Raw genomic sequence first — 12,117 nt, forward strand, 5'->3', positions numbered from 1 at the left:
TGAGACTAAGACTTCTTAACATAATAGAAAGGATTATTTACAAGTCATTTTAATTGCATAAAATTTTTGTGTGTATATATATATATAGAGAGAGAGAGAGACAAAAAAATTTAAATACATATTTTTTGTGATCATATCTTTATAAACGAACCGTAAAAATGAAGATTCAATCGAAGGGTCAAGAGGTAATGAAATACTTGGTATCAGTGGGGACCTGCCTTTCACATGATTCGTAGAGACTGAACTTAACGCACTTATTGCGGATCTGCAAATAAATGATGACTATTGTACCGGATTAAGACACTTATTCCTGAGTGACCGCGATAAAATTGGAGTCTTTGCATCATCATAAATCTCCACTACTTTGGTGCCTTCGGGAATAAAAATATCAAGAGTAGCAGGTTCAAACTCAGTAAAAATTGCATCTTCAAAACATAGACCAACTTAATCAATTTGAACATCTTTATTACCATGATTAGAGACATGCTATGTCAAGATCGTTGCATTTAAAGATGCACTAGCATCTTTTTCTATAACAACATATGCAACAACATCTCCTTTCAAAGTCCCACTAACTTCAGACTCAGCAATAATAGGTCCTTTCAAATAACTACCAACTTTGCGATCAACAACATCTATAACACCAGCAAGAACATCTAAATGCTAATTAGATTTAGTCGACATCATATCAATAACATTTTGTGTAATAGTTGCTAATTGAGACTCACTAATATCATCAAAAATATCATCAACATGATCTTGCTCAGCTGTAGCTGCTGAATTTTTCCTATAATATTCCTTTTCACTAGCATCAAGAAAAGACGCACGCATTGAAACAAAAACAAAATCAACATAAGAGTCCTTTTCAAGACTTATCTCACCTTTGAACTTTTCGGACTTCTCAACAACATCACTTACATCATTCTTTAATGACTCAACATCAACCGACACACAAATATCTTCTTCATCTTTCAATATAGGAGACTTAGAAGACTTATCTGGAATAACATTACATGGGAATTCTACTGCATTCTTATCCAAATCTGTAGCGACATCATCTCTAGAGCAATCATGTTCATGCTTCTTTCTCCCCAGCAAAAGTATCAACCAAATAGAAATTAAAAAATGTATAATGAAAAAACTACACTGCATATCAATCTATCAAAAACAACATAAAAATAACCTAATACCAACAGAGTATATAAAACTGTGAGAATAGCATACATGTTGCATAAGAAATTCTAAGATACACTCCTAAAATCAGCAATGACAATATTCATCTTGTAAACAAAGCCAGTACATTAATATTCAGTTATACAATTTAAAAAACATAAGCATAAAAATAACGGTGCATATAAAAAAAACATTTCTAAAACAAACATGATACAAACACAGAATATGATACTAATATAGTATATCACTAAAAGTCAAAAACTATATTTCATCTAATTTCTTGTTCAAGTCACCAAAAGCTTTAAGAATATCTTCAAACTTCTTATCAATGTGTAGTTTCAACCCATCAAGCTCTTTCTTCAAATCAGCAATAGTAGGTGGTGTTTCATCACCAACACAACTTTGGTCAACATTAAGCTTTGTCACTTGTGCGTTAAAAAACTAGTCACTCAAATGCTCACTTTAATAACCGACACGGCTACTTTAAAATGTGAGACCAACCAAATCAAGTTAAATATTTTCATTCTCATGTTGTAAAATGTTATTCGCCTACAATTTTAAAATGAATAATACATTACAAAATACTGATGAAACGATAAGTTAAATTGATAAATCAAAAAATATTAGAGATATCTCATCATAACCATTCCCTAATTGTTTGTGCATCACCCAATTCAAAATTCTAGGCACTTCAGATCGTGTATGTTCAGCAAATAAATCATTCGATGCAGGACAACACTCATAAAATCAATTTTGTAAATCTAAAGAAAATCTGCCATGCCTATAATATCCACATTTTCTCTTAAATTTATTGGAACACAATTCAAGAATTGTATTGAATACATCAATTTTTCAAGCATATGAATTATAGTTTTCACTCTTAACCAAATCAAAGTATAATATTTTAAGTACTTTAGTCTTCAACATGGAGAATAAAAATGTGTTAACAAAAAAATAAAATTTTCATCTTCACTACATCAGCATCAGACTTCAACTTTACAGTACGAAAGACATGATCGAGCTCCGACTATGGGCTAAAGTAAGTTTGAACTCTCAACCAAATCAAAGTACGACATTTCATGTACTTTAGTCTTCAACCTAGAGAATAAGAATGTGTACACAAAAAATAAATTTCTCTCTTAATCGCATCAGCGTCAGACTTAAACTTTACGGTACAAAAGACATGATCGAGCTCCGACTATGTCATCATTGAACGGCTAAAGTAAGTTTGCACCAATCGATTTTCTTTTGATTAATTTTAATTGTTGTATTACTCTTATATCGTAGCACAGTAACAACAGAAAATTCAGTCAGTTCAAATCGAAGTTATACCTCATTAACAATAAAGTATAAAAAGTCAACATCATTCTGATACACTTGCCACATCAAAATGTTATGTAAAATACGTCCTCTGAAAAATAATTGGAGGCAAATCTATAAACACACCAAAGAATGTTTTCTGACATAACAATTTGTTTTTTAGATAACTTTGCAGTTAAATCAGCAATGACAGAACAATTAAAACTATGTTCAATCTTTTATTAATCAACATACATTTTGATATACAGTTGATATTACTGTAAACAATAAGAACAGACAAGTTACTACACTAGGCAAATCAAAAGCAGCATAAAAAATTATACAAAGCTTAAAAAATTATACAAAGCCTAAAATGCCCCTCAAGTATTTGGATTGGTACAAAATTATCCTGCATCCACCTATCCGTCTTAAAATATCCCTGACGTCCACTCGGCTCAAAAATATCCTTATGTCTAACGGATCATACTCATTAGGTGGATGGAGGATAATATTGTACCAAATCTCATAGTTTAAGGGCATTTTAGGCCCTTTCCGTTAAAATAATTTGAAATTACTTGATATATAAGCTCACATGATTGACTTGATTTTGAATTTGATAGTAAATTTAAAATTATAAAAAGGTTAGACATCTACTCTCTACACTCCTCCCTCCCCGGTCCTTCACTTCCTATCTCTTCCAATTATTTTTTCTATTTGAATGTTGTCCACCATTTGAATTTTTTAAAAAAATTTATGATAAACAAGAGAGAGAAAAAAGGAGAAAAATAACGATGCATTCATATAGAAATAATTAGTTCAATAAAAGATGACTTAATTAAGCAAATATGTACAAATATTATATTTTTCTTTTGTGTGTACCCAAAATTAAAAATAAAAGAATAAAAATAATCATTTCTCTTATCCCCACCATCATCCCATCATGACAATAATACTAATTAAAAGAATATAAATGTGTGAGTTCATTTCAAGTTTGAGTCCCGGATATCCTAATTAAGAATAAGAGATTAAAAAAAGGAATAAAAGAGAAAATTAACAAGACATTTGGATAATTGAGAGAAAATTTTATATTAATGAAATTAATAATTTTTTTAGATGGACAATCAGTCATGGTAAGTAAGGATTTTAGTTGGATCCCCATTTATGAGTTGGGTTACATTACACTAAATAAGGGTTGATTTAAAATAGGCCAATAGGAAGATATCATGAAATTAATTATTTTTTCAATATTATTTTCAAGTGTATCGGGTCAAAATATGAATCACAAGTGGTTTTATAGAAAAAATGTTTGTTTTAAAAAAAATCATTTTTATTACTTATTTGAGAAGGGTTTAAATTTGAACCAATCACATTAAGCAATGTAATAAATAAATATTTAATAATTTTACTTTAAGGGAGCTATTAAAAATAAGGGTAAATATGAGTCAATCGATTAACATCGAGGGTATTTTTGAGCCGAAAGGTGGACGTCAGGGGTATTTTAGTGCCGATAGGTGGATGGAGGATAGTTTTGTACCAATTCAAATACTTGAGGAAAATTTTAGACCCTTCTCCGATTATTATATGATATCAAAACAACATATGATAATTGAATAGTATAATAAAGTAACAAAAGCAACAAAGAGTAAACTTTTCAAATCTGCAATGATCGAAACTTGAATTAAAAATGATGACTAGCAGGATACAAATCATAATACTTTGATACACAAATAATATAGCAAAACAAACAATTATGTATGTAAAACAGAACAAAAATCACATCAAAAGCATGTAAACTAATACATGTTATCAATATAACATATGATACTCTAATGGTATCATCAAGTAACAGAAAGAACAAACTGCACAATGTGCAAATCCTCAATGATACTATAACAATATCTTCATAAATTGTTATGGCATCATTAAGAAAAATCATATACTATGATGATATCATTTAAGCATATATTTAACTATTAGGGATACAAATTAGAAAACGATGATACACAAACAAAGATAGCAATACAAAACAGTTTAGTAAAGCTATAACATAACAAAAAAGCATACTTAAAGCATGAAAATGATGCACAATACCAACAGAACATCTGATACTCTAATAGTATCATCAAATAATAAAAAGAACAAACCAAACATTTCATTAGTAAATCAGAAACTAACATAAAGCATATCAAGACATGAACAAATGTGAGATATCAAAACTATATATGATACAATAACAATATCAACATCTAACAATCAAATTTTCAAAGTAAATTTTTAAAATAATAGCATGATATAATTATGATACCTCCATATGTGACAAATCATCACTTTTTTCATCAAGGTTTTCATCAATACTTTCAGTTATAGTTTGGGAAAACAACTCACAGGGCTCATCATGAGTACCAATCTTTCGTTTTTTATTCAATTGTTCATCAATGAAATCATGATCACCGATTGGTGCCTTCCCTTTACTTTTCAAATCATCAGGGTTTTCACCAACCACATTATTAGGGTTTTCAACAACTGAATCGCTCTAAGTTCCAACACTAACCTTTGCATGTTCGGACTTGCCATTTAATTCAATATTACCCTGTGTATTGACATCCAAATGTAAAGAAAAACTTGGACCACACATTTCAGAAGCAATTGATTCTTGGTATCCTACATCATCACAATCAACATCAAGAACAGTTGAATCCAAATGATGATGACCCCACCAACTAGTCATTATTATGTGTTTATGACCCATTGAAAATATTTCAAAAAAAATAGACAAAAAATCCACAACAGACAAATTATAAATAAAAAAAAAACTAAATGAAATTAAGGTTATTGTAAATAAAAATTCAATATCTTAGTTCAAAGCATGCAGAGAACTAGGATGGGATGGGGGGAGAATATAAAGTACCGCGATTTGGTGGTTTTATAAAAAACCTGAAATCACCAAAAAAGATTGAGCAAAGCACTGACAAACGACTCTCTAAAGACAAACAGTAAAATTCAAAAAAAAAAAGAATTAAATATGCAAGAGTCTAGTTTTACAAGGTAATTAATCTTAATTAGGCTAAAAAGAGTTGGGCTTGGGTGGAAAATTTAGCCTACACTAAAGGGGGCATGGGCTGTAATTTAATGGGAAACTTTCAAAAACAACAAATATTAGGCTTTAAATAGGACTCCATAGCTATAGTTCACTAATTACAATTCGTAGCAATATTTTGGTTTGCTACACATTGTATTTTTTTCGCAGATTTGGAGAAAAAAATACAAATACAACTAATTTGTGTAAAATGAATATATATTAAGAGGAGAGAGGCAGCGCGATCGAGAGAGGAAGGAGAGAGGCAGCGGGATAGAGAATGGAGGAGAGAGGATTGTATTTTGTATTTATTTTGCATTGTATTATATATTTATTAGTGTGTAAATGTTCTGTATTTTGTATCAATTGTATTTGAAACACAACGAGTACAATTGTTTTCATTCTCTTTTTTATTGGATGCAATTGATACATAATACATTTGATAGAAAGGATTTATGCATATTATATTCATATGAATACAAATACAATTGATACTAAATTACAAATATAGTTTTTCGAATACAATTGATATAAAATACAAAACTCTCACCTATATTTGATTGAATACAATTGATATATAATATATTTGAATGAATTTCTTCTTATTGATTGGAGAGAGAGAGGGGGAGAGAGTTTAATATACAATGATTTTTTTGTGATTTTTTAAAAACTATAGTTGTTTTCCATAAATATGTTGGCATTTTTGCCATTATCCATAGTTATTTACTAATTTAATTGGGCCAAATGGACAATCGTTGAATTACCTTATGTTGGGCTATGAAATTGTAATTATTTTGTATTTAGCGTCTTGCTTATGTAGTTTCCCCTAAAAATTAAGGCCTAGTATTAAAGTTAGATTTTAGGCCACACAACTTATTTTGCCGCCATTAATCTAACGTAAAGCTTCATTTTTATTTGAAAAATGATTACAAAAACCCAGGGCAACTAGCTTGCACAAAAGCACTAAGATGAGCGTTGAACCAGTGCACCAAATCAGCTTATGTATTTTGAGGGTGAAACAATTAAATATAGAAAAATTACATAAATATACAACTTATTTTATCATATTCTCTAAAATTCTCTACCATTTGAAAAAATTACAAAAATTCATACTCTCTTCTATTCTCAGACATCACTCTTACGTGATATATCAAGATGCAATGTATCTGAACATGTGTGTCTTATATCATCAAAGGTAACATACCAGGACGCGATTTATCTAGGCGTTAAGCAATTTTTATCGGGACAGATGTGTCGTGTATCAACAAAGATAATATATCAAAACGTGATGTATCAAACGTTAAGTGATATATCAGAAACCGAGATGCGAAGTATCGAGACATTGAGTGATGTATCCAAAATCGGGACACGTTGTATTAAGACATTGAGTGATGTATCCAAAATTATTAAAATTTAAGGAACTTTTATAACTTAAAAACAAAAGTAGGGATAGAATGTAATTAGCTCTTAATACTATGAAATTAATATAAAATATACTTAAATACATAATCCTTGTTCAAATATGTGTATATACATAAAAAAAAAATTGTAGTTAACAAGTACATGTGCTTCCATAGAACAATATCGTGGCAACGTAGACCTAAGTGGTCATATTGGATCCTTGGGAACCATCACAAGTACGGCCGGCCTATATATATTTGAACGAAAATGCCGTGTCGTCCAGCGGAGCCTAGAAGAAGGTGACTCGCGTAGACAGCTGACTCCTTTTCAATAGAAAAGAATAGCCGGGAGAGCTCAACAAGGTCGAGACCAAGATGATGGATAGTCAGCAAGGTCCATGTGGAAAGACCTTGCTAATGCCTTTTTTGACACTAGACATAGGCTGCTAGGAAGGACGACTCTGAAGATGAGATCACTACCCTTCCACATGGGTTCACCTGTGTACATAGAGCAAGCTTATACAAGAATAGTTGTTGCTCAAAGAGTCTCATAGCCTCAAATATGAAGGTTACAAATGAATCATGAATGGTTGTAGTTTTAAAATAAGCAGTACACTAGTGGCAACTAAAGCAAGGAATAGCTAAAGTCCTAAATGTGCCCGGACATCACTTACCTCTAGGGGTGGCAAAATCAAACTCAACCTGTCCAATCCGCCCAAATCCATTCAAATTTGGGTATGTTATTTACCCACCCATTTGTTAGCGGAATCCATTTCAACCCATTAAAAATTGGATTGATATGTAATTCAAATTTATTTTTGAGAAATCTTGTCCAAATATTTTTAAAACTTTGTTTTGATTTTATATGAGAAAAATTTATTAGATACTAAAAGCTTATAAAATAACAAATAATGCTATTAAACCTTGGTAAAAGTTGGACGGATTGGGTTATGACCCATTTATTATCTTTGACCATTTTGACCCAACCCTCTTTGGCCCAAACAAATTTGGGTCAGATTGGGTCTTGACCCGTTTATTATCTTTGACCATTTTGACCCGCCCAAATTTAACCCAACCCGCACAATTGTCACCCCTACTCACCTCATGAAAAACATGTCATATTACGGAGCCATATGCCTCCTAGGCTCCTACATGCAGTATTTAAAAACCTATGCCTATGAGAGAACTTCATGCTGAATATGTTTGGGTACAGGTTGTCAAGTAATAAAGGTTACAGGTTCCAGTCAGTAAACAGCTTAGGGCAAGAATCAGCATGTGTAAATGAATGTGAAGAGGTAACACACACTGGAGCAAACACTCGTCAAGTTTAACCTATTATAAAATTTATCAGCCTCTTAGAGAAGCAAATCGGGCAGTCAAATCATCATAATCTGGTAGTTTGGGATGCACATGACATGCCTGGTTGTCTGGCTGAAATGAATTGGCACGGGCAAATATAGGTGTTGCCTTCGATGGAGAAGCCTGCTCATGTGGGAGGGACATAGATCTTTTGGGGAAAAGAACCATATCTGATTCCATTTTATCCTGATCTCCATTGGTTTGATTATTTGAGAATTCACCAGTATCAGGAGTTGCCAGAGCTTGCGGCTTTTTTCTCACAGCACACTTTGATGGTCTTTTACTGTAATGCAGCAATAGTTTATCTATCATTCTTTCCTCTTCATCTTTTCTATGGCATTCATCCTCAAACAAAATCTGCAAGCCTTTCCTTGAATGTTCCCTTCTCCGGCTACTTGAACTTCTCTTGGCTGCTCTGGCATCTTCAGACTTGTCCACTTCGCTGTGATTATTTGTAGCTGATTTATGGTGCTTTCTCCTAACAGATCTTGGTTTGGGCAAAATCACATCCTTGTGAGAGAATTCTTTATCATGACCATGACTATTTGTTCTAGTGGGTTTAATAGTTTGATCCACATGATCAGAAAGGTCTGATTCTTTAGTGATCTTAATTGTTTCAACTCTATTGGATGGAGAGGAACTTCTGAAATGGCCATCAAATTCAGAAGCAGACTGCTTAGAACCTTTAAGGCCTCTTTCCTTGCTATCGTTTGGCTTTACATAAGGAGGAGAGAGGGCTTTCTCTTTGGACTTATTGTATGGTGGAGGGAGAGCAAAGTTGGCATAGGATGTCATTAACCTATTTCCAACGTCCTGCTGAACCATTTTTGTTGAGTTAACAGTATTCTTTTCAATGGCTGTGTCCCAAGCAGAAGTGACATCTTCATTTCTGAAAGGGAGTCCCCTACTAGGAGCAGTCTCTGATCTTGCACAAGATAGAGTGCCCTGTGCTCTTCCTGTGAGAATTTGACCATGATTTTCATTGTGTCTAGTGAATTTATTATCAAAACCTTCTAGCCTCTCTCCATGTGATGAACTGCCTGATTTTGCTATCCTTATTGAATTATCATCTTTCTCCAGGACTGCTTTGTTTCTTATCCTTGTCTGTTCCTCCTCCTTGTCAAACAAGTTATCATGTTTTCGCCCCATTGAATAGCTTGCTTCCTGCTTTGTATGATGTTTATTTCTATCCTTATTTGATTCTTTTCCTTCAGAGGAATGAAGATCCTGCTGCTCTTTTTTCAAGACAACACCTTCTCTGCCATTCTGTATATTGTGTTGATCATTCAATCCCTTGTGCCTTTCACCAAGTACAATGTCAAGTTTATCAGCTTTTAAACCACCATCCTTGCCATTTGGTAGAATGTGGTTGCCAGCAGAAGCATGTGAAAGTCCACTCCTGCTTGGATGAGCCTACAATAATTAAGCCGTAGACAACGGTCAAACTTCACTTTAATCTAATATTTTAGGTAAAGTTATGTTTCTTTTTTTTTTTTTTGATTTTGCACCGGGTGTCCGAGTCTCTTTGAGCCCCGACTAATCCCGGGGGTGCACAGGCCCTCGGCAAGGAGTTTCCCGCAAGTGCACCACGGTTAATTCAGGTTTTACCCAGTCCGATGGCCCTCAGAAATTGTTTGCACCTAGTGGGTTTCGAACTTGAGGTAAAGTTATGTTTCTTTTCCCCAGACAGTTGAAAAAAGTACAAATTATGATATTTACCCGAGATGAAGGATGACCATTCATTTGGAGGCAAACACTAGCAACATTTACACCTTTCAGCAGCCAAAGAAAATTTCAGTTTTAAATTAAAATTATGTACCCGTGCAAATGCCATCCTCTTTTGAAATCCCATGGAGTCCCACCTTATGGAAAATTCTACCGCTATATCTTGCAGCAGCTGGATTCTCTTCTCCACTGCAGGGGGCCTTGAAGATAATATCTCGACAAACTAATAGCACTGAAGGAAGTCAGATATAAAAGAGAGATGAAAAGAGAAGATGTTAAGGACATAATATAATAAGCAAATCACCTTCTGGTTAACAAAACATTCTAAAGAGTTCCCGTATCTCTCCTGAAATAAATCCCTTAGCTCTCGTAATTCTGGCAAATCGGAGAATCTTGCTGCAGCAAACATCAATGATGCCACAGCTTCTCTGCAGTTCTCAGGACAGTCCCTGGATATAGACAGTATGTGTAAATTATTATTAAAGTTCTCACCATCATAGTTGGGAAACAATGCTTTTGTTAAGTGTCCTACATCAGTCGAGGGAAAGGAGCGTTGTCTTGTTATTACATGATTTTGGGCATTCTCACCTCATGAGAACTTTTGCAGTTGATAATGATAGCAACCTAGGAAGCTCAACTCTATTCAAGCACAAGGATGACATTTTGAAATCTCCAAGAAGGCCATTACCAAGATCTCAAGCTAAAGAGTTGCAAAACAAGGTCACTGGACTTCCAAGTGTAAATACAGAAGCTAAAGGATATGAATTGCCTAGGTGCTATAATTATTTTATGGACAAAAATTCAAGTCTAAGAATAAGTGGATTGGCATCCAAGAATCAGCAACAACACAAGTGTAATCCCACAAGTGGTGTGTATGCAACCTTACCCCAACCTTGTGAAGGTAGAGATGTTTCCGATAAACCCTCGACTCAAGTAAAGCATACAAAAAACAAGTATGAAAAGCAAGTACAGTAGCGAAGAAGTCATGCTGAAACAATGAACAAGAGAACAGTAGCATGCCAAATGAAATACGATAACCGAAGCAAATGAAACATCAAGTAATACTAAAATGGAAGGATAAGATAATAATAGAGCAATGATAACAATATTAAAAATGAAACTAGACAACGCTCGACCTACTAACCTTCTAACCTAATCCTCGACCTCCTCGGTAAGTTGCAGGTGAGTCATTTCTGTCTCCAAGACTTCTTCAGTCTACCTTTACCTCTACCTCTCCTTTGAATCCACTATAGCCAACCTCTCAAACCTTCTCATTGGGGAATCTGTGCAACTTCTCTTCATATGTCTGACCACCACTTTATAAAAACATACTTTTAAGGCTTGGTGGCACATTCTTTATCACACAAGACATTGGATGTGAGCTTCCATTTTTTTGAGAAAAGGGTAACCTTGTATTCACACCAAAAGATTCATCATCCAAAAAATGATGAATTGGAAACTTACATCCCACATAGGGTATTCTTTACAAGTTTCCTATAAAATCAACTAATTCTAGTATCTCCCCTATCAGATTTTATTTACACCAAAAAAACAAAAGGCTTATACAATTCATTCTAATTTTCTGTAAGTTGGTTTTTTGTCCATCAAAGCACCTAGAGTTCCTTTCTTTTCAAAGAGTCCACCATATGCATGTTGGGATAGTTCTTCACCAGAATTCTTTTCTTCCTCTGTTGCCAATACCTTTCCAACTGCTTAGGAGTTCCATTGTCGTGTTAGGTATCACCCACTTAACACCTAACAAACAAAACAAACATGTTCCATAGGCTCAAAGTTTCCTTTCAGTGAAGGAATAGATGATCATTGATTTCTTCTTCCTGCTCGCACATGACACATCTTGAGCAAATCTGCCAGCCCCTTTTCCGTAAAGCCTCATGAGTTAGGCATGCCTTTCTACATACCAACCAAGTAAAACAAGCCATCTGTCTAGCTCTATATGTAGTGTGTTAAGATTCCAATAACATGATATCACTGTGAACACCTAGTTTACATCTGGGGTTGTCATGTCTCACAGATAGAGCTAGATGTGAGTTTAGAACTTCCAATAAATTGGCAACTTCTCCAATT

General features: G+C 33.7%; 1 protein-coding gene across 1 annotated transcript in view; it reads right to left on the reverse strand.

The window, feature by feature from the left end:
- Positions 1-8,126: 8,126 nt before the first annotated feature.
- Positions 8,127-12,117, reverse strand: part of LOC125809600 (uncharacterized) — a 32,702-nt gene continuing 28,711 nt past the window's right edge. Inside the window, exons 4-6 of the mRNA XM_049489228.1 lie at positions 10,337-10,481; positions 10,127-10,255; positions 8,127-9,720 (exon numbers count right to left, since the gene is read on the reverse strand). Coding sequence (XP_049345185.1) covers positions 8,296-9,720; positions 10,127-10,255; positions 10,337-10,481 — 1,699 coding nt within the window. The 3' untranslated portion in view covers positions 8,127-8,295. The remainder of the gene's footprint in view (positions 9,721-10,126; positions 10,256-10,336; positions 10,482-12,117) is intronic.

The sequence above is a fragment of the Solanum verrucosum genome, unplaced genomic scaffold (assembly GCF_900185275.1).
Source record: "Solanum verrucosum unplaced genomic scaffold, falcon-dt-bn FXZP01000902.1, whole genome shotgun sequence".
Taxonomy (NCBI): domain Eukaryota; kingdom Viridiplantae; phylum Streptophyta; class Magnoliopsida; order Solanales; family Solanaceae; genus Solanum; species Solanum verrucosum.